The 22,925-nt window shown below is 46.6% G+C and overlaps 2 protein-coding genes across 2 annotated transcripts in view; one reads left to right on the forward strand and one right to left on the reverse strand.

Moving 5' to 3' along the window:
* The window catches only part of PPM1L (protein phosphatase, Mg2+/Mn2+ dependent 1L), a 98,871-nt gene extending 89,600 nt beyond the window's left edge, over positions 1-9,271 (forward strand). Inside the window, exons 3-4 of the mRNA XM_086618418.1 lie at positions 4,026-4,187; positions 8,403-9,271. Of these exons, the coding sequence (XP_086474544.1) occupies positions 4,026-4,187; positions 8,403-8,749 (509 nt within the window). The 3' untranslated portion in view covers positions 8,750-9,271. The remainder of the gene's footprint in view (positions 1-4,025; positions 4,188-8,402) is intronic.
* Positions 9,272-18,795: 9,524 nt separating this feature from the next.
* B3GALNT1 (beta-1,3-N-acetylgalactosaminyltransferase 1 (Globoside blood group)) lies at positions 18,796-19,796 on the reverse strand. Its single transcript, XM_009977877.2, has one exon. The coding sequence runs from the start codon at positions 19,794-19,796 to the stop codon at positions 18,834-18,836; it is 963 nt and encodes a 320-aa protein (XP_009976179.2). The 3' UTR covers positions 18,796-18,833.
* Between the last annotated feature and the right edge of the window lie 3,129 nt (positions 19,797-22,925).

Below are 22,925 nucleotides of genomic sequence, written 5' to 3' on the forward strand. Positions count from 1 at the left end.
GTCTCATTGGCCAAGAAGCAGCGCTGGGCTGGCTGTGCCAGAGGCAGGTAGGAGGGATGAGAAAAGCTCACTGTCCGTGCTGCGGCTGGAGAACGCTGGGACAGCCTTGGCAGAAGCCACCTCGATGGTGAGCCTGGGGCAGAGGCTGCCTTGGAGGAGGCGTAGCATGGAGCTGGAGGGAAGGAAAACCTCAGGCAGTGGTTGCAAATGGCGTCTTCAGTGAGCCTACAGGTGAGACAGGAAAGCAGTGGTAGCCATAAAAATCATAAAGGGTATTGATGTTTTTTTAGAGGGGCGTTACAAAGATGTGCTGCAGAAGAAAAGAGCCAGAGAAGTGCAGGGATGAGGTGATAACGAATAAAAAGTGTTAAAATCAAGTCACTAGAGTAGGAAAACAGGTCAAGGGCAGGGAGCACACGAGCAACCTCGGCACGCGTTGTGCAGATGGGGAAGCAATGGTTTAAATGTAGGAGGGGGAAGTCTTGTTTCTCAGTTTTGTCTGAGAAGGAGACTCTGCATGAAGGAAAGGTGGGAGAGGACTGGAAAAAGCAGTGAGAAGACACGTGTGGGAACGGCGTTTGTTCAGGACAAAGAGCCTTGGCCGGGGACTTTCACTGTTTAAAAGCCTGGGAGAAAGGCAGGGAGGAGGTTTGGTTTGTCACAAAGGAGGGATGGGAAGAAGTTCAGGGTCGAAGAGGGGGAAGCGGAAGGGAAGTGGTTCCATGTGCTGATGGCCTGAAACCTGTGGGACGTGAGAGACTTGGAAAATAGAAGGAAAACTCAGCAAAAAGGGAGAAAAGAGGGGAAGTGGTGAGCACCTGGTGAGATTAACCCCGCTGTTGCTAACTGAGTAGGGCGAAAGGAGGGCAGCGGGGGAATTTCAACCAGCTTGAACCATCTGGAGCCCAAGAGCTCTGGACCTCATCCTGAGCTGCCCTGCCAGTGGGGATGTGGAGCCAGGAATCTGCAGGACTTTTTGATGCCACGTGCAACGCACAAGCTCTCCAGAGGCTGTAGGGTGAGCTGGGTCGTGCCTGGGCTCTCTAGTGACAGGACAAGGGGCAATGCCTTTAAACTGGAAGAGGGGAGATTTAGGTTGGATATAAGGAAGAAATTTTTCACTCAGAGGGCAGTGAGGCACTGGCACAGGTTGCCCAGAGAAGCTGTGGCTGCCCCATCCCTGGAAGTGTTCCAGGTCAGGTTGGATGAGGCTTTGAGCAACCTGGTGTAGTGGAGGGTGTCCCTGCCCATGGCAGGGGGGTTGGAACTAGATGGTCTTTGAGGTCCCTTCCATCCCAAACCATTCTGTGATTCTGTGATTCGTGTATTAACCAGGTCTTGTTTGCACTCTGGGACTTCTCCTCCTTTCGATAAAGTGTTTATCTAAAACCTGGTAGAGTCAGTGCAGCCTTGACTTTTACAAGGTGCCTTGTCTGATACTAAAATACAACCCCAATAATCTTACCTGACTGGAAAAAAAAGGCAAGGAAAAGAAAAAAACAACCCTATCTCTGCAGCCAGTGTAGTACAGGTTTTAAATTTTCTGGTGATTTTCTTTGTAAACTGCTCAGCAGGGTATTATTCAGGCAGCTGCATCGAGGGACTAAGATAACATGTGTTCTCGATTTTGGACCCTTTATGGTGGGAATTTTCCGTTGTGCAATTGCATTAAATCTGAGGCGGCTGACAAGAGCACGATATTTTCTAACTCTGCACAAGGTTAAATGACTGAAATAAAAACAGATGGAAAAGAAAACAAAGTAAAATAAGTTTGCTTTCTCGTGTCGTGGCAGGCGGTAGCGTGAGGTCAGCCCAGCCATCAGTCAGGGACGGCAAAACGGCTGATCCTTCCTAAATCACTTTGGAAATTACCTATTTTGGATGCTCTTTCTCCTTCATTCACACAGATCATATACCCAAGAAGACTGTGTTCATAGTTATCATTTTTATATAAATTACAGTAATAATGACTATATTTGTGAGGCATTTTGCTTTCTGCACGCTGGGGCTGTGGGATGTTATTTGCAGTATTTTCCTTACTAGGAAACATATGATTTTTACTACTGCCCGTGGGAAAAATACACGCTGTGCTGGTGTCACGGGAAAGGGGAGGGCAGACTGTGGAGCAGTAGGGTGGTGTTGCACCCAGGAGAGTCGATGAATTTACGAATGCAAACGTCGAGCCAAGACAGCAGCTGTGGGCAAAGCCAGAGCTCTGGTCTCCAGAACGCAGCATCAGCTGGGTGGTGGATCATGGAGGTCTGCAGCCTCGTGTGCGGCGCGTGGCTGTCTCTCTTGCAGCACACCGGGGTCCTTCTGGAGTTGGTTTTGGCTCTATATCCCCATCCAACAGAGCTTTCACTTTTTCCCCCGTTTTACATCTCACAAGTGTTGTTTTCAACCCAAATTGCAAAGGCAGCTGTTCTTCCTCTCACTGAAATGTAGACAAAATGAGGTCTTAGCACCTCAAATGCTAAGTCTCATTTTGTTCTGCTTCAAACGCCCAGCTGCACCCCACTACAGCAGTTTGTACCCTCGTTATTACTTTGTGGTCTTGGTGTTTTGGATACTGGTATTTTCATTACGAACTCATTCCTGAGCCATGAAGTTCTGCAGTTAGCAGGGCGTTTTAGCAAGAAATGGGAAACTATATCCATTTAGGTCTGCAATGTGTCAGTCAACTGAAAAAATATTTTATATATATATGTATATATGCCTGTCTTGTGAAAAAATAGCTCGAGTTTAGAGCTGCACAAGACAGACTATTCAGTTAAAAATAAATCTTCAGAACACAGTGCATCTAAACACAACTTGTTTGTTACTGGCTATTTTATTTATACCAGCCATGGGATAGTCAACTGCTGACATGGGAACAGCAAAACAGAGATTTTAACTCTGGGTTTGGACAGCAAGAAAACAAGCAGCAGCTCTGAGAATTTAGTTTTAAGACCACAGAAGGTAGACTTAAACCCTGATATAGCTCCCCAGGAGCAAAACCAGGGGTCAGGAGGCCAACGATGGAAGGCAGTGCTGGAACGCCCCGGTGCCGGCGTTTTCATTAAAACTGTGTCTTGTCTGGTTCAAACGCTCCTTCCAGAGCACCCCAGCTGTGGCTGCACCCTTTTTTTTTAACGAGTAAGCAGATGTAAAGTAACAAAACTCAACCATGTGCTTCTCTGGTCTACCTAAAAGAAAAGAAAGCAGCCTTTAAGTGAATTTTATTAAATGTTAAAGGATTCAAGGGTACCTTTCGTAAGAATTTTAGCAGTGCCATGTGATCTAAACTGAGTGCCAGGCATGTTCCCTTTTAATGCTTGCTAGTGTATAGCTGAAAACTTACTTGCCATCTTTCTGTTCTAAAATAACGAATGAAATTGTGACATCTGGTCTAAAGCCCGTGCAAAAAAATGTTTGTAATAGCTGGAGTTTTTATGAATACTGCTCACACTAGCTAGAAGGGGAAAATATAGAAAAGGGATGGTCTTAATGGGCTCTGCTTTGCACGTCATTCATTCCACTTAAACGAGGAAAATGAAAACTATAGTGTTCTCACTTGAAAAACAGCCAATTTTTCCAGTATTTTCCTGCCACCTTAGCCAACAAATACTATGCCTCTTGGATACGGCAGTCAATGACTAATTACATTTTCTGTGTCGTTGAAAGTTAAAGTAATTAAAAATGTCAAATCTTTTCCTCTTTTCAGTAAAAAAAAATAACCAAACTGACCTCAGTTCTTGCGAGAATGAGGGGAAGGAGCTCTGGTTTAGCCATCCATGGTCCAGTGCAGTAGTTTCATTTCATGGAAGCTTTGAGTGGGCTCTGGGGCTAATTTGTACTTTTCTCTTCTTACTCTCCGTGGCTGTTCGGAAAAGCCGGCTCCCAGGCAGAGACTGGAATACATTCCTCCCACTTCAGCCCTCTCTGTCGTTATTGATAGGAAGAACATTGTCCTGCTAATCATTTTTATATATATACACACACACCATGTATTTGTTTTGCTTCCCTTTCCCTTCTGTTTTTTCCAGGTACAACTTGTTTGATCGCACTGTTGTCGGATAAAGAGCTGACGGTGGCCAACGTCGGTGATTCGCGAGGAGTCCTGTGTGACAAGGATGGGAATGCTATCCCCTTGTCCCACGATCACAAGCCCTACCAACTGAAAGAGAGGAAGAGGATCAAAAGAGCTGGTGAGTCGTAACATTTTTGCTTTGGATTGAAGGTTCATCTTTTTTCTTCTCTACTCCGTCAATAATATAGACTTTTCCCCTGAGAGAGACTGAAAAGTAGCAGAGTGAGGCATCAGCAGATAAAATCTTCCATTATTATGGAAGATCTTATCTTCAAGGCCAGGTTGGATGGAGCCTTGAGTAGCCTGGTCTAGTTGAGAGGCGTCCCTGCCCATGGCAGGGAGGTTGGATTAGATGATCTCTGAGGTCCCTTCCAGCCTGTGCCATTCTATGATTCTATGATTAATGCAGCACTTTTCAGTGAGATTTCACGGTGCAGGCAGAGAAATGGGAGCAGATTGACCTATCCCTTAACGAGCCCCTGTCAGAGTAAGAAGAGCAGCCTTCATCTTCAACAGCCAGTTGACCATCCCAGCCAGTTCCCTTGTGATCTCTGCAGGGAGCAAATTAACACACAGGAGCAGCAGCATTACAGGCTTCTTCACACCAAATGGTACCAGCAGCCTTTATATGAGAGGCTGAGTCTGAAACTGAGCAAGGTTTAGTTCTGAAAATAAGCAGAGCATGAATCTAATTCATCAAATCTATTTTTTGTTCCCATCTAATGACTGCTAACGAGCACAAACATGTAAATTGTAGCAGTATAGGGAAAGAATAGCAGAAACAAAAACCTTTCTGCAATAAATCCTTCTCGCTTTCATCACTTGTCAGTTTAGCGACCTCCTGGGCTAGAAGTTACATTTGGATCATCAAGTTTAATAGCCAATTCTCCATGAATTTGTCAAAGTCTCTTGTGAACCCATTGCTGGTTTGGCTCCGACAGCAGCCTGCAGCAGCAAATTACTTGATGGAGAAAAGAAGTTGCTCTCGTTTGTGTCAAACCTACGGATGAGCATTGCCTCCAGAGCTGCATTGCCTCTCTGCTCCGTGTCTCCGTCTGTAAAGTGGAAATAACAAGTTTATCCCTGAGTGCCAAACGTTTCTAAACCCTACAGTTTATCAGTGTGCTCACACCAACACAGATGTTGTGGAAATGCTTTCATCGCCGAGGAGGCAGAAGAGCAGCACGGAGCCTTCCTGCTGCGAGGCAGTGCTCCGAGCTCACGGACGTTCCCTAAAGGGGAAGGAAAAGTATACGGGTCCCAAGAAGGAGGAATAGGAAAATCTTGGTCTCACTTTGCTCCAACTCTGTACTTGGGGGATGTATTAATAAAATCTGGAGATTCTTCTGTAAAATTGCTTCCCTCTTAGCCGAGTCCAGGGCCTCTCTGCAACTGTTCATTTAGAGAAGGCCTTCACTTAGGAGGGAAAAAAAAAAGTGCATATTTCTTTTGTGTAGAAGTGAGTCATTATAACACAGCAATGTGAAAAACAAACCTGGATTTTTGCAGGAATTTCCAGTTTTGGAAGAAATTTATTTTAATGGACAGATAAATGTTGTAACTATGGGCAGCTAAACAAGAGATGCTCTATTTAGCCCAGTGACTTAATGCATTAACTTCTCCGTTACCTGCTGCCCCACTGTATTATCATTTAACAATCCAGTTTATGCTACTGCCAAACTTTTTTACATTTTGGAACATCCTTTCTTTACATAAAGTGTAAACTTGAAGCAAAGTGCCCAAACTGAATTATCAAGCCTACATGGATTTCCACAAGAGGCTGGCTGATGCACGCTCACGAGTGCATGGTGCTGCTCATCTCGCAGCCGAACGAGAGTGGGGTCCCACCACTCTGAGCTCTGCCTGTGGGACAGAGGGAATGCATGTCCTGCGACCCAAGGATGCTGGTTTCCCCGGAAAACACAAGGAATCTCCTGATCAGGAGCTCGAGCGATGTGTGTAGCGTCAGCGTAAGACAGTGGCCTTGAAACGACCGTGGGTTTGGCTTGTGAAGAAACTCTCAGTTGCAGAGCCACAAGGTGACTGTCACGGATAGAAATTTAAGTCATTCACCTTGAACGTGATCCTCTGAGCTCCGCTCTCGCTAACATGCCAAATGTTTGTGCGGTTGCCAAAAAGCTTCTATTTCTTTAATGCCTTTTCTTCTCCGGTGACAGCCAGCACTGCAGAATGTTTGCTTTTCCATGAGCATTTTTGTGTATTCTGTATCACAGAACCATTAAGGTTGGAAAGGGCCTCTAAGATCATAGAACCATAGACTGGTTTGGGTTGGAAGGGACTGCAGAGATCATCCAGTTCCAACCCTCTGCCATGGGCAGGGACACCCTCCACTGCACCAGGTTGCCCAAAGCCCCATCCAACCTGGCCTTGAACACTCCCAGGGATGGGGCAGCCACAGCTTCTCTGAGCAACCTGTTCCAGTGCCTCTCCACCCTCAGAGTGAAAAATTTCTTCCTTATATCTAATCTAAATCTGCCCTCTTTCAGTTTAAAGCCATTGCCCCATGTCCTGTCACTACACGTCCTTGTAGAAATTCCCTCTCCAGCTTTCCTGTAGCCCCTTCAAGTACTGGAAAACTGCTGGAAGGTCACCCCGGAGCCTTCTCTTCTTCAGACTGAATATAAAGAGGCTATAAATCCATTATGGATGGCTTTATAAATAAAGGAAAATATTAGAAGTGCCAACAGACACTTCAGGAAACCACGAGAATTCAACTTCTGCTGCAGGCAGTTCCAGATGCCACGTGAGAATGGCTACGGAAGGAAACATCTTCGTAACGGAGACTCCTTAGAAGTATTCATGAAAAAAGTTTTCTTTCTGCTGGTTTTAACACACATCAAGTTTCAAGCCCTGAACAACGATGAATCATTAAATGAACGTAGTTTCATGTGAAAGCAGAAGGAATTCACAGATTAGATCAGCCAACCAGGACTGGAAACGCTATCCTGAGATTTAGGGGACTGGGTGACCAATAAATAACTCGTAGACTGAAGCACAGGGCTGAAAACATTCTGATAACGACAGGGAACAAAGAGATTTATAAGAACAGCAAAGCAGGCAGCTTGCAGATATAAAAGACAACAGTTCATCGAATTTTGTTACACATTTGAATGTTCCGTGTCTGCAAATCATTTGTCCTCAAGTGCCTTTTCCTTCCCGCTAAGATGACAGGAATATTGCTGTGAAACAGTGCGGACACAGGGATTGCAGGTGCCTCAGTTTTGCTTTTTGACCTTGAACGCTGTGTCGTTCCCTCGCTGGCAGATCCGACGGTGGAACAGCCAGGTGCTGCCTCTGGCGGAGTCACCGATTCCAGTATCTCATTATGGGCAACCCCTAAATAAAACATTTTCAACTGGAAGTACCCTCAATCCCGGCGATGGCAAAAACCAGTCAGTCAGGTCCCACATCGCATTTTTCTGACTTGAAGTAAAATTTTATGATTGGGTTTTGGGTCATAGAATCATAGAATCATAGAATCATTAGGGCTGGAAGGGACCTTCAAAGATCATCTAGTCCAACCCCCCTGCAAGGAACAGGGATGTCTCCAACTAGATCAGGTTGCTCAGGGCCTCATCCAACCTGGCCTTGAACGTCTCCAGGGATGGAGCATCCACCACCTCTCTGGGCAACCTGTTCCAGTGTTCTACAACTCTCATGGTAAAAAATTTTTTCCTAATATCCAATCTGAATCTACCTCCCTCTATTTTAAAACCATTACCCCTCGTCCTATCACAACAGGCCCTCCTGAACAGCCTCTCCCCATCTTTCTTGTAGGCCCCCTTGAGGTACTGGAAGAAAGGTCCTTTTTGACACAGCTCATTCAAGTGCCCCTAAGTGGTTTTGCACTTGCTGCTTGGCTTTATGCCTCAAAAGCCAGGTGTGACTCCTACCGCGGGGTGTTTTCAGCATCGTTTCCTCCATCCATCTTCTGAAATGGGGAAAACGGGAACCACACAGGAAAAGGAGGGGTTTACTTACAAAATATAAAGCTCTGCTTTCGGTATTTTAGTCTTAACGTTGTCATGTGCCTTTCTGAGCAGCGGGTTGTGCGGGATGGGAATACCTGCGTTCCAGAAGCTGCTCGGTTTGAAAGCAGAGCCATTCCTGCCTTCCCTGCTTCAGCTGTTCCAACAGCACCAGCAGCCATAATCCAGCTTTTCCCTGCAGCGCTCCGAGATTTATTCGAGATGTGTAACCCCTGTGTAGCTCAGGATACTGCAGGCTGAATTATTGGGTGGGTCTGGCAGGAAGCCAGAGAAAAGCTTGAACTTTCCAAAGAACTGCTCTAAGTGTTGGTGTTTCTCTCCAGGTGGTTTTATCAGCTTTAATGGCTCCTGGCGTGTGCAGGGGATCCTGGCCATGTCCCGCTCCTTAGGAGACTACCCTCTGAAGAACCTGAACGTTGTCATCCCCGACCCCGATATCCTTACCTTTGACCTGGACAAACTGCAGCCCGAGTTCATGATCTTGGCGTCAGACGGTCTGTGGGATGCTTTCAGCAATGAGGAAGCTGTCCGATTCATCAAGGAACGCTTGGATGAGCCACACTTCGGTGCAAAGAGTATAGTTCTACAGTCCTTCTACAGAGGATGTCCTGATAACATCACAGTGATGGTGGTCAAGTTCAGGAATAGCAGCAAAACAGAAGAACAGTAATTGCCAGTGGTTCTCTGCCCCACTCTGAACTTCAGACAAACTCTTACCTTTTACACCTAGTAGGAAGCTCTAGTAAATCCCGTTAAGATTCTACACAAAAGGAACAGGTCCCTCTGGTCTTTTTCTTTGCTTAACAAAAGGAGCAATACCACAAACACCTTCTGAGCGATGATAAGAGTTAAGATTGTTCCCGTGTACCTGTCTCCTGTCACCTTGCTGCTCCTTAGAAACTAACTGTAACCTTCCATTTCCGAATTTTCTTTACAAATCCCGTGTAGACTTTTCACTTGGTTCCTCCCCCCTCATTTTGGATAGTCAGAGGTTCGTTCAGGTGCACAGCAGGGTCAGGGCAGTGCTGCCGCTTAGGAGCGAGCGCGGGGCACGGTGCTGCTTTTCACTCGTGGGTGCGACTCTCCGGAACGCTCCTCATCTCTTTTCAGTTTTAACCTGCAGTGATGAGGTTGTACAGGAAAAGGTTGGCCATTTTTGGCCCGTTACTGGCATGAAGGCGGAAGAGGAGCCAACGATCAGCCCTCCCACCCCAGAACCAGCTCTCTGGCTTCGTTTCACCTCCCCACCAAGTACATCCCCGCCAAGCGCGTGATTCGGTGCAGTTACCGAGTTTCCCGAAGCCACGTGGTTCTTCAGGCTGTGCAGTCCCCTAATAACGTTTCTTCTATGCCACGTCGTATTCTGACCAACTAACGTCAAACTTCAGCAACATACTTTGAGGTCTGACACCTTCTGTGTCAAAAACCAGCCCTGTCGTGATAGAAGAATGTCTGTCGTTCACCGAGGCTCACGCTTACGTTAGATTTTTGGCATGGACTTCTCCTAGGCACGTAGAGAAAGTAATGCAAGATGAAATTAATTGCATTAGTGACTGTTTGGAAAACTGATCAAAACAGGGCGTTCCTTAGAGCTACCTAGTTGGAAGTCAAGCCAATTAAAGACTTCCTTGTACCACTGCGGATTCATTTGTGATGTTAATCCAGGGGAAGACCACTTTAGAACTGGTTTTTGGTATAATGTGTGAATGCCAGGCAGTGCCCTTGCACTGTCGAGATGAAAGCTTGTGTTAAATCTAGATAAAAATGCGTCTAGATCTAACTTTCAGTATTTGATTGCATTTTGGAACCTGTGACTACTGTAAGTTTAAACAGTGACAGCCTGAGTTTGCTCCACAGCTGATAACTTCGCAACCGAGAGGCAGCAGTCGCAGAGTGCCAGGGCAGCGTGTGCCAGCGGGGCAGAGCCAGGGCCAGGCTGGAGGTCAGTGTTTTGGGTGGTTCACTTACCCATATCGTGTCCTACAATAACCCTTGGGGTTCCTTCCCTGCAACACACGGTCCTGGGCAATCTGGGGTCTCTTGTCTTCAGGGTGATGGAGGTTGTCAGTCTGTGGGTCCCGAGGTGAATCAGGGGAGTAAGGTGTTAGCCAACATTGGTGTTTTTTGACTAAAGATGGAATATTACTTATTTTAAAAGCTGCCTGTTTCTCATCACTCACCTGTAGCATTTTGGGGTGCGTGGCTGGCTGGTCCCTAAAATCCCGTGATGTGTCGTGGTTGTGCCGAGCGGGTACGGTGTCTCTGAAGACAAGAATGAAAGAGCACAAATTCTGCTCTCTGCTCGAGAAGGAATTCCCATCTTAGTCTCTTCATTTTTGTTCCTAGGTTCTCTCTTCCCCAAAAAACTTCCCTCCTTTAGTTTTTTCGGAGATAATCACAGTTCTTAATTGGATCTGCTGCTATTTCCAGTGCTCTTCAAATCGTATACGTATCCTTTAGCAGCCTCTTCTCATCCCAGACTCTGGATAGAGCCCCTTGACTCTGAGGAGCAGACAAGTGAAAAGCAGAAGTATGAAAGCATCCAGCATCCTCGGAAACCAGTGGGCACCAGCCTACACTGGTCTGTCCCCAGAGGATGGAAGGTTTCAGACTTTTAAAATCTCTTGAACAGTGCAGTCACTGAATTTTAAATGCAACTTTGCAGTTAAATCGAGCAGCTAACACGAAACATTAATAATTGCAGAGCACTTCTATTTTATTTTGCAAAGGTATTTGAGGTCAGAACGCTGTGAAATGAGAACCTCTTGTGACGTTTTCATGGGAGTGCTCCATCATCTGCTCAGGAATGCCACAGCAGCACAGCAACCGTGCTGCAGGCAGAGCTCGTGGCGCGTGCAGCGTTTGCCTTTCCTTTCTCCTTCACAGAGGATGTTTCCATTGTTCTGGCGTTTCTTGGTAGGACACTGCCTGGCTGTTTGTCAGAACAGCTGCCCAGGGAAAAGATGAATTAGACCCAGCAGCCTGCAGAAGCCTAAAGCAGAGGGACGCTTGTATAGCAGAGACACCACTCCTAATCCTTCTCAGGCATTTGAGAAGTTGGAACTGGAACAACAGTCAGCTCCAAAAAAAACATTCTAGACTAACACCACTTGAGCTAAGAGCTCGTGGCTGCCATTAAGCCTCCTGCAGCTCCCGCTGCCGAGGTTAGCCAGCGTTCCTGAGGGATGCCCGACCTTCTCCTGAGCACAGCTTGCTCGCTGGTCGCTCCGGCACTGGAGACGGGCAGGAAAATGAGGTGGCAGGAATCGCGCACGTTCGCAGGCTCCCGGAGCAGCGGGAGGAGAGGGTGGCTCGCTCCGGACGTGAGCTGTGCTCTCGGGACACTCCTGACTTCGCAGTGGCTCTTTCCTGGCCAAAGAATCCATGCCAGGGATCCGCAGTAGGGTGGTTGGCTTCCGTGTACAGAAGTAACTGCTTCCAGTTACAGCTGCTTTGGGTTTAAAGATGGAGGACTTCGTTCAAGGCCAGGTTGGACGAGGCCCTGAGCAACCTGATCTAGTTGGAGATATCCCTGTTCCTTGCAGGGGGGTTGGACTAGATGACCTTTGAAGGTCCCTTCCAGCCCTAACCATTCTATGATTCTATGACTAATGGAGATGGCAGGCTTTGGGCAGGCTTTGGGCAGTCTTCCCCGTATGTCGTCTTTAATCCAGTTCTAGACACCCGTAACTTTCCAGTCATCATGATTTGTGCCAAATTCTGCCATGATACACTCAGCTCTTGGGTGATAAGATTAAGTAATGTACATATTGCTTATGCAACCTAAACTATCCAGGGTCTGATCCTCCACTGCCTTAACAATATATCCTACATCTGGAAAGAGCTGCCAGATGCTGTAGCCAGAAATATCCCCCGGTAGGCTAGAGCTGGAGCGCGTTACGGCGTCGGAGAAGCAGGACTTCCAGCACGCCATCCTCAGGGCTGCTGTTCTGCCTGGGCCTCTCCAGAGGGAGAGGCATGTTGGTTCAGGTGCTTTGCACACATCTGGCAGCTCCTGAATTCTTGTTGTATGTATCCACGGAAGTTTGCTGTTGTTTGAGCCAGAGTAGCTCCATTGGTGACATCTGTTCCTCAAGTCCTGATGGCTTCTAATGGCAGAAAACTGACATGTTAAGTTGCTGCCAAAGAGCATCTTTCGTATGGCCCCATATGAAAAACGTACCTTGTCATTGGTCTGTACTGGATACATCAATATCCAGCACCGAAAAGTGCTGGATATATCTGGATATATCCAATATCCAGTACTGGAAAGAATTCAGGCTCTTCCCAGTGGTACCACCAGCTCGGTGTAACTCGTGCAGTACATTTTAGAGCTAAGATACTTCCATCGCGCTCTTCATCCTGCCCACGGACCGCCGGCCCGCTCATCGTCACGCGCCTGCACCGGCGGGAAGGGCCGTTCCGTGCCCCCCCGCAGCCCCCGCGCCCGGCAGCCCCGCTGCAGCGCCGGGTCCCGCCGCGCTGGGGTCACAGCTCCGACTGGCGGCGGCACGGGTCGTCGGAACCCGGTCCTTGTGAAACACGTGCTGTTCACACTCGGTCCTTGTGAAACACGTGCAGTTTCACACGTGGTCCTTGTGAAACACGTGCTGTTTCACACTCGGTCCTTGTGAAACACACCGTTCACACTCGGTCCTTGTGAAACATGCTGTTTCACACTCGGTCCTTGTGAAACACGTGCTGTTTCACACTTGGTCCCTGTGAAACACGCGCTGTTCACACTCAGTCCTTGTGAAACGCACCGTTTCACACTTGGTACTTGTGAAACGCACGCTGTTCACACTCGGTCCCTGTGAAACGCGCCGTTTCGCACGGTCCCTGTGAAACACACGCCGTTCACACTCGGTTCGGTCCCTGTGAAACACGTGCTGTTCACACTTGGTCCCTGTGAAACATGCACCATTTCACACTTGGTCCCTGTGAAACACGCGCCGTTTCACACTCAGTCCTTGTGAAACACGCGCCGTTCACACTTGATCCCTGCGAAACACACGCCGTTTCACTCGGTCCCTGTGAAACACGCACCATTCACACTCGGTCCCTGTGAAACATGCACCATTCACACTCGGTCCCTGTGAAACACACGTCGTTTCACACGGTCCCTGTGAAACACGCACCATTCACACTCGGTCCCTGTGAAACACGCACCATTTCACACTCGGTCCCTGTGAAACACGCGCCGTTCACACTCGCTCCTTGTGAAACACGCGCTGTGAAGCCCCCCGGGCCGCAGCCCACCGGGACGCTCTGGCAGAGCCGCTCCCAGCCCCGGGCGCAGCGGCCGCTGCGGGTGTGCGCGGCGTTTCCGCACCCCTGCATGGGTGCCCGCGCAGCATCCCCCCGTGCATTTAAACACTCCCGGGATCCACGTGTTCCACTTAGGTGGCTCCTGGCCATCCCGCTTAGGGAGCCCAGAGCCCTGGGGGCGGCCAGGGATGTGATTTTATGTCGTGAGAAACGCCTGGCGCTTCTTTTGTCGCGACATCCGGCACCAGTGGTCTCAGCATAGTGGTCCAGTCTCACCGGGGAGGCACACTCACGGACTGCAGTGTAGTGCTAAAAATGTCTAAAAATGCAGTATTTGCAAGGAATCAGCCCGTGTTCCTGGTTTAGATAAATACAAATAAATGCCGTCCAACATCATCAGGCGTCGTCGACTTGACTCATGACCACAAGGTCAGTTCCAAAACTCCTGCCGACGTTTTTACAGCATCGTACAGTTCACATAAGGTCAAATTAAAAGCCAAAAAGTTGTGAATTTAGAGTACTGACGGGGGTGCTGAAGTGCTGTGTCCGCTTGAAGTCACAGCGTTTGCTACGTAAACACTAACTGCGTGGTGAAAATGAGGGAGTTTTGTTGTCCAGCTGCCTCTCGGAACACGTGGCATCCACTTAAATAATATTAATATATTTCTAATGTGTCTGATACTTATTTTGCACAGGGGGACATCCAGTAAGTGATTTATCCCAAAGGAAGAAAACCTCTCCAGCCTTTCATTTCCTAAAGGAGGTTCTCAGGCTGTGCACAACTACAAGGTCAAAATTCACAAAGTTCTGCTCATGTCTGGCTTCCCTCAGCGCCGGTCCATACACCTAGAAATTACCCTTCCAAACCTGAGGACTCCCATCGAAAAATACATGTACACTTGATATTGATCTGAATTTGAAATCATTTCTGGTTCTATAGTGTCGACTATGTCAGGCTTAGGAAAGCAGCTGGTTTCCAGACAGTTTTCCCTTCATTAACTCGAAGTTCTGGGTATCAGTTGTCTCCAGTTGTGTATGATGGGCTAGCTGAAGCTCTGTTAAGCACAGTGTGTGCAGTCAAAGCAGCTGAAGCCACCTAGAGCCATAAATTAGCTCACACCGAGAGCAATTCTTGAGTAAAGTTCTGAAATCCACATTTATGACTAGGTCAGCTCCGAGGGCTGGGCGGGAAGAATTCCAAATTAGTTAAGCAGTAGGGAAATAAAGCACTTTTTTCTGCATTTCAGTGGCCAACCCTGTATTTCTTTGAGCCTGAGGAGACACGTCAATGCTTCCAGGGAAACAGATGCTCAGAAGTCTCCTGCAGCCTGTATTCCACCGCGTGAATTAAATCAGTAATTGGTTATAATGTTTTAAAAATCTAAATGCAGGACTGTCCAACATTGCTTTCCGGCAACTCCTGCCCTGTATCCAGGGGTGCGAGAGCAACATCGATGAAACTGCACTTTCTCCACACTTGCTTTAATCTTGGTAATAACAAGAGTCACGAAGTCGAGCTGTGTGGGCTGACAGTCAGGCACCCGTTCAGCAAACACCAGTGCCACCTCGCTGCCAGTACCACCACGCTGCCGGTGCCACCATGCTGCTGGTGCCACCACCCTGCCAGTGCCACCACGCTGCCGGTGCCACCACCCTGCCAGTGCCACCACCCTGCCGCTGCCCCGGGAACGCACGCTGGCTCCGTACAGAGCAAGGCTGCTCCTGTGCCTCAGCAGATGCACTCCATTGGCTTCAGCTGCTGTTGATGACAGGAGACTCTCCTGCCAAAAGTCCATCTGTGATTTTTAAATTTTATCCTTCTGGTAAGAAAAACTCGGTTATGTTAAAATCTTGATTCATTTGGCAGAAGTTCTTTGGAGCCGGTTCCTTCCGTACGGAGTCTCTACGCTGCTCTTCGGCACACCGTTCCCAGTGCATGGGCTGAGTAGGAACCACCAGCAGTGGTCAGCAATGCTGGACTTACACATGAAATCCACACACTTTGACACGGGTCGTGTTTCCTCATGAGAGCTGCAGGTCAACACAGCCTTTAGCAGACTGGTAGTTCCGTGAAAGCAAATGGCTTTGTGGTTTTTAGGAACCCGATGTGTAGAGTAAGTGGGGCTTGTTTTGGTTTGCAAGTTTAGATTTCTTTAAAATGCGGACTCAACTACACATGAAAAAAAAAAACAACCCCACGCCGTCAAACCCAACCATCTGCTTAGCTTCCTTTTAGCTTTTTCTTCCCTTCCTGCAAGGAGTACTTGGCACTTGGATATGCTTAACGTGCCACACGCAGGAACTGCATTAAAAACCTGACAAGTTTAATATACCAGAGCCCACAGGATGCTCCACATCTCCTTCCCTACCACCTCTGTCTTCATCAAACTGGGAAGTAGTGAACAAACGACCCAAACGGTACACGCTGGTCAGACAACATGGCAGTGAAGGAAAATTTGGGAACTGGGGAGCAAAGCTCTGCCTCCCACGCTCCTTCAGCGTACCCACCGTACCCACAGCAGGAGTTCAGTGTCACACTGCCCCGGTAACCTTCAGTCACTTTCTAGTTTAAATCTGAAGGAAATGGGATAAAATTATTTATTGTGCATCCAGGCATCCGTCAGTTCCTTCCAACGAACTTGCACTGAAATGCTCTAGTGGTAACGAGAAAATGGAAGGGAAAACCCGGGAATTTCGAGCCTGTCCTGTTGACACTGCCCCTCGGCGTGCAGCACGTGCTGTTCCAGGGTTTATTCTGAGCTCCTCTGTAAATCCCTTCTGCCCCCCACCCAGCAGCAGTTTCCAAACACCTTTTACCAATGGATTATGATTATTATTATTAGGCTTTTCAATTTTTGTCTCACAATCACAAGCTCTTGGAATTCTGATTGCATACAGCTTTCTGAATCACTTGCCTGCATGAGAAAAAGTAGCTTAGGATTTGGGAAAACCTTAGGCTGTGATGGAGGCGTTATTTTTAGTACAATATTATAGAATCATGGAATGGTTTGGGTTGGAAGGGACCTCAAAGATCATCCAGTTCCAACCCCCCTGCCATGGGCAGGGACACCCTCCACTACACCAGGTTGCCCAAAGCCCCATCCAGCCTGGCCTTGAACACTTCCAGGGATGGGGCAGCCACAGCTTCTCTGGGCAACCTGTGCCAGTGCCTCACCACCCTCAATGTAAAAAATTTCTTCCTTAGATCTAATCTAAATCTCCCCTCTTTCAGTATTGTAGGCAGCTGCAGTAACATCTGGGCCCACCACCGACTTTAATACTTACCATCAGTTCAGTCTTCAGCTTTTTCCACCTCTCGCCTGGCTGCTCACACTAGACACTTTCCCAATACTTGCTTTTAGCAGAAACTTTAGCCTAGTTAGGAATTTTTATGATCTCTTAAGCAATAATAAGGTCAGACTCAAACACCAGATTTGGAAATGAGGGTTTTTTAAAAGGAAAAGGAGCAGGAATATTTTACAGTGTAAATTTCTCACGGAACTGATGTCACTCTCAATTAGGGTTTCAGGTGGCATAAACAGATCACTGTGTATAAACCTACGTTTGTCAACGCAAACGCCTTGCAATCCCTGATCAGTGGGATTCTTCTGGGGCACAGATACAAAAGCCACCTTCCTTGGTGACAGTTGTGTTTCCACTGCAGTCCTGCACAGCCATTTCTCCACGGTAACTCGTCTCTGCCTCCCCCCAGGAGCACTGTCTGCTCTATCTGTCCCGTTTCCGAAGATCACGGAGGCTCTCCTCATCACATTTTGTTGAAAAAGCAATACAAACTGTGCTGCAGTATCAGTGTTCGTGTCACAAATACATTTATTTCTAAACATTTAACGCAGCAGGCTCATAAAAAAAAAAAAAAGGATTTCTTTTTAACATGTATAAGCAATCAAAGAACAAGTCAAGTGTTTCTCTCAGAGCCCTCGGGATCTGACCACAGTCCTACAACAAATAACAGATCCTAAACCCAAAGAGCTGGAGTTTTACCTCTGTTCTAGAAGTACAAAGCATTCTTCCCTCGGTTATGCAATACTGTATCTTTAGCTATTTAACAACAACAAAAAAATCTGTTTTTGAAAAACTTTGCCCTTGTTAACATACATTCACAGAACGTTGACATCTGCAATGCTCGTCTAGACAGTATTCTCCCAAGACCTCATTTTTATAGCTCAAAAATAACACATCCTGTAATTCCATCATGGAACCACGCACAGTTGTTGAAAAGACGGCAAAATTCAGTACTGACCATAACCATGATGTAAGAAAAACCTGGTGAAACCTCAAACTCAGTACTAGAGGTTTCTGCACCTCTTCTACTTTGTCTCTAGGAGACTACGTGAAAGGCAGCCAGCTGTAAATACACCACGCCACGCCAGCTGTAGTAGAAAAACGGTGGCGGTGCTCTGTCATTCCACGTGTACAGGATGTAACGATAGTATCTTCGCTGTGTAGTGGGTGTGTCCAGAATAATTATGTTACTGCAACTGCAAATTCTGTATTGTTGTCTATTAGAAGTGTAAACTACTGAAAACTTGGCCTTGCTCATATCAATAAAGTGATGAAAATACCCATCTTTACAGACACAGGGGTTTGTCTTCTTTAAGAAACACGAATCTTAGGATTTCTTACTTTTTTCATTGTAGAATTTGAAAAAAGAAACTATTTTAGAAACAAAAATGCATCTTCCCTGCGTGGCTCCCGAATTCTCGGGGTGCATCAGTGCACACAGTGGGAGTGTCTCTATGTGGGTTCTGATGATCCCAGTGTGTCAGAGATGTCTCCTCACTAAACTGCGCATGAGCACTAGTGCATCAGCCCTCTAGGGGTCTGTGAATACCAAAGACACCAGAGCAGTTCTGGTTTATGGGTATATAGATACACACACACAAAGTGCATCGCGTTTGCAGAATTCCCCACCGCCTTCTGCAGACCCCACGAGATCCACAGGCTCGTAACACTCTCAGAAGGATTAGGGAGGCGATATCCTGAAAGGAGGAGGTCATCATTAGTTCCATGCTGGGCAAAGAACAAGTATTTGAGGGTGGCAAAGGACAACGCAGCTGCAAAAACAGTAACAAAAATCCAGGTGGGAATTTGGGAAGCATCTTCAAAGCAAGTTTCTTGGCATAAACATCCCTCGGTGACATTTCATACGTTCCAGAAGATTCCTGTAGAAATCCTGTGGTTACAGCAGCCCACGTGGAGAAGAGTCAGAGGAAAATAGGACAGCGTATTCCAGAGTATGCTGCATGCGTAGGGTACGTACATGGAAAAGTGCTTTGGGAATTCCTAGTGGTTTTATTTAAGGATATCAGCCTGTGCCAGAGAAACGCTGCCGTCGCAGTTTTGCCCTGGCAGCACAGCGCTCCGTCAGCCGACGCCATCTCTGCCACTGTGGGTTTGGTTTGTGTTGCCCCCTACTCTAAACGTTTTTACACCAAATGGGTTTAACTTTCTATAAAAACACAGGATCAAAGGCAAGTCACGGAAGCGTTTGACGACAAATCCTGCCAAAACTCAATTATTTCACTTGAGGTAAGGCCGTGTACTGCTATCAAATGTCTGTACTTACAGACATCAAAATTGATTTTATAAAGAAAGAAGAGTTCTTGATCTTCTGGAATACTGATGTTCACTTTAAGTATATTTAAGCAAATTCCAACATAAACATCCTCTAATTTAATAGGTCTGACGTGACTCATCAGTTCATAAATCCTCAGGGCCAGTTTTCCATCCAGTATATAACCCATCCCACTGCAGTATGGAGGATACAACTTGAACGGATATTCATCGTAAGAGATGTAAGTTTTGTCGTGAAAGCCTCTGTAGGCAAAGTTGTCGATGAGAGGATAACCAGTAAAAAAATTTTCTGAGGAATTCAGCTTCAGCAGAAGTTTCACTAAGTTGGCAGTGTTGATGAAGACATCGTCATCAGTCTTCATGAGGAACCTGGTGTTTGAACAGAACTCGGCGACCCACCTAAACCCCATGATGGTTTTCAAGGTGAGATTGTCGTATGTGTCCATGAAATCTTGGCGAATTATGTCGCCGTAGAGGACGCTTTCATCTTCCACCGACAGCGCTGCAGCACTGTCTTCTCTTTGCGTGTCCTGACCCAGCAAGAACAGGGTGAGAATCCGATGTCCCCACCAGAGCTTCTGAGATCCCCATGTTATCCTGATGGCCTTCCTTGACTCCACATCTTCAGGCCTTGAAGACACCAAGATGACTAGAAAGGGATTTGTGTCTTTGCACGTCAGGTGCTCCCGCAATGTGAAGAGGTGGCGTTGCTTGTAAATCGGTTCATATTCGTAGAAATACATAACGTTCGTTTGCTCAATCACAGGCTTGGAAGAAAAAGTTAGGTACCACATTGTTACGACAGAAAATACAAGGAGAAACAACAAAATCCATGTTAACGTTCTCATATACATGACACCAAGTGGAAATAGGCCAAAACTACTTTGCAGTAGTGTGTCGGTGACGTTCAAGCTCCATACCACAAGTTCTGAAGCATGTTTCTTGCTGAAAAAGAAAAGAAGTGGTGTTCAGAACAGTGTTACTCAAATATTATCTTTTCCTTACCTCATCTGAAGTGTCAGGTGAAAGTGTGCTGTGATGCAATGATGACAAAACCCAGACTCATTGGTCCAGCTGTTGCACACCATGGTCCAGCACCCTGTGCACCGTGAATCAACGCCGTGTCCCAGAAACAATCACAAGCAGAACACCGAGCTGACACAGAGCACAGTACGGATTTGAACCTCATAGCTTTCACCTTGGAAATCTCCCCTACACAAACCCCATCCCAAAGATCTCAGCACGACGTCTTTGACTCAGACCTGAGGGCACAACACCGTGCACAAAATCTGATGGCTACAGAGTGCTCAGCAAACTGATGTTCAGCGGTTTCAGAAATCTGTAATTTATTTCAAAGAAAGGAAGTCACAGAATGACAGAACGTTAGGGATTGGAAGGGACCTCAAAGGATCATCTCGTCCAATCCCCCAAGTCCCACTAGCTTTTACAGCCTGGGGCAAATCAGCCAAGAAAGCAGGCAAAGTGAGAAGCAGAAGCAAATATTTCATCCCTTATTTAAGGGCTGAGCAGCTACTCGTTCCGAATTGACTAAGTGATAGGGGGAGGAGAAAACCGACTTCCTGGGCGCTGCAGACACGCGAGCACACACGTGTCCCGACAGGCAGACTCAGCTCTAACTCTGCCCAAGGAACTGGCTGCTCCCACAGCACGTGACATCACACAGCCATCATTCCTTTCCTAGGATGTGCTCGTTAAACCAAGTGATGAGTAACGGGACATTGCCACCAACTCTGTCACAGCAGCTTCACAGTTGACCGAATGGGAGCAGCGGACAACCCGCTGCAGCAGACGGGCTTCAAACCTTACAAAGTTTTGCAAATTCTTCTCGTATTTTTCATTTAAACAAACAAGACACTACAAATCCTCCTGCTACTTCCATCTATTTAAGTTGTAGAGGAGAAAGGATCCCAGCTGCATTATTTTCATGACATGTCTATCAAAATCCGACAGATTGGCTCGGCTCCGTCAGGCAGAGCCACACAAACTGGAAACAGAGGTCAGCACAAGACTGAAGATGAACTAAAGCCATTTTTTGGCCAGAGACACACATCTTGGTCTGGGGTCCCACCTACATGAGCAGGTACTTACAAACCCCCGTGGAGTCCACGCTGAAGACATTCCTACAGTGTCAGGACTAGATACTGACACCTTTCCAAAACTAAATTTAAAAAGAGAATCCCAGTCCTGCACCCTTCGTGTAGCAGGGCTTTCCTTTATCTTTCAAACTACATACGCTGTGAACATGCATTAAGATATCTTTAAGCCAAAATAATTACAAGGTGTTATTACTGTGGGAGTTCCAAATGATTTCTAATGTTTGCAGTAATAATATTTACTCTACACTGCAAAGTATCCACAAAGACACAGTAAGGAGGATGGAAGGTTCAATTTCACGGTGCAATTAATTACTATTTAACTTGTCTTCGAAATAATCACTGCAGGGCTTGTAAATGTTTTATATTTAAAAAAAAATAAATCCAAAAGCCAACAGAGCACACTAGAATTTAGGTGAATTTGCCGTGCCGGAGTGCACCTGCCTTGTATTTCTGCGTAGGATTTGACTTCAAATGAAATGATCCTTTAAGGGAAGCATTTCCAGCACGTTTCACCATCATTTCATTGAATTCAATTCGTGGTGCATTAACACAATTTTAAACAAATAGCTATTCAAATAGAAGAATTTCAGACTGATCCCTCTCAAAGCTGCATTATTCCAAAAATACTTTGTGGCTACCAGGAGCCAATCCTTCATTAAAGGCACCTCAGGTAACTGCAGATCAACAAGCGAGTTTTGTCAAGAACTTCCTAACGTGACCAACGTCGCAGCTTATAAAAACCTCACTTACAGAACCTCACATTTTTATGTGGATTCACTTCTTTCCCTCCCCAAGGATTAAACATACACAAGTAAAACAGAAGTTTGGCAAGTGCAGAAGAAACTATCAGTGGGATGGTTCAAACTGCATTTAGGGAAGTTGACTGTAACCATAAACACTCAGATTTGGCATTCACTTCTGTACTTTTTGGGAAGAAAAAATAAAAATGCTCAGTTCTTCTTTCTTTATATGTAACAACCTGACTTTGAGTGAACAATATGAAAAATACACACTGGGAGAAAATAACCTAAGTTATATACTAGTGCTTATGTGTTTGATTTTATATAGGTAACGTTTCTCAGGGTTTGATGATCAATTTAAAGTAAAAGCATATCGAAGTTTGATCAGTTCTATTTTTCTTTCTAATGGAAAAATAATCTGATTTTAAGGATTTTGATTTTCTATGGACAGAAATGCCTGATTACATGACATTTTGATAAGAGAATTGGGAGAGCAATGCCTGATCTGGTATGTAATGATGAATCTGGGACAAGAAATCGTGGATTCAGGTTCTTTGCCCACACTATGCACAACACAATCGTAAAGCTGCAGGATCCTTACAGACAGCCTGCACCACAGGCAGCCGGGACAAGCGGTGTAAATGCTGTTCTGCTGCGTGACTCCTGAGCAGCTACAAAGCCCAGACCCCTCAAACCCCGCTGTGCCCTTCCCAACAGTCACACTCCTCCAGCAAGACGCTGAACTGCTCGCAGAGGCTCACCAAAAGGCGGCTTTTGTAATGGTCACGGGGCAGAAACCACCCTCCCCGGAACAGGAAAGCTACTTCTGCAGCACTGAGAACTCCAAACACAGCATCCTCCAGCATCGTTCAGCGCAGAACTCGCCCTTCGAACACAGCAGAACAGAATAAAAGGGCAAATTTAAGGGGGGAACCCTTTCTCTTCCGATTTCAAATGCTTAAAGCAAAGTGATGAGGTGGAAGAAAAGAGGTCTGAAAGTTGAGCTGGCACTTTTGCTCAGAGCTGATGCAGTTGTAGCTTCCAGCTACGCACAGGACAGGTTCTCCAGCACTTCCAGACTGTATTTGCCGACAGTTTTTGAATTCCACTTGTACGGCAGCAGCTC

The sequence above is a fragment of the Tauraco erythrolophus genome, chromosome 11, assembly GCF_009769465.1.
Source record: "Tauraco erythrolophus isolate bTauEry1 chromosome 11, bTauEry1.pri, whole genome shotgun sequence".
In the NCBI taxonomy this organism is placed as follows: Eukaryota; Metazoa; Chordata; class Aves; order Musophagiformes; family Musophagidae; genus Tauraco; species Tauraco erythrolophus.

Bases quoted from the DNA above. Each gene is read 5' to 3' on its own strand.
- B3GALNT1 (XM_009977877.2), bottom strand. From the start codon at position 19,796: ATGTATATGAGAACGTTAACATGGATTTTGTTGTTTCTCCTTGTATTT.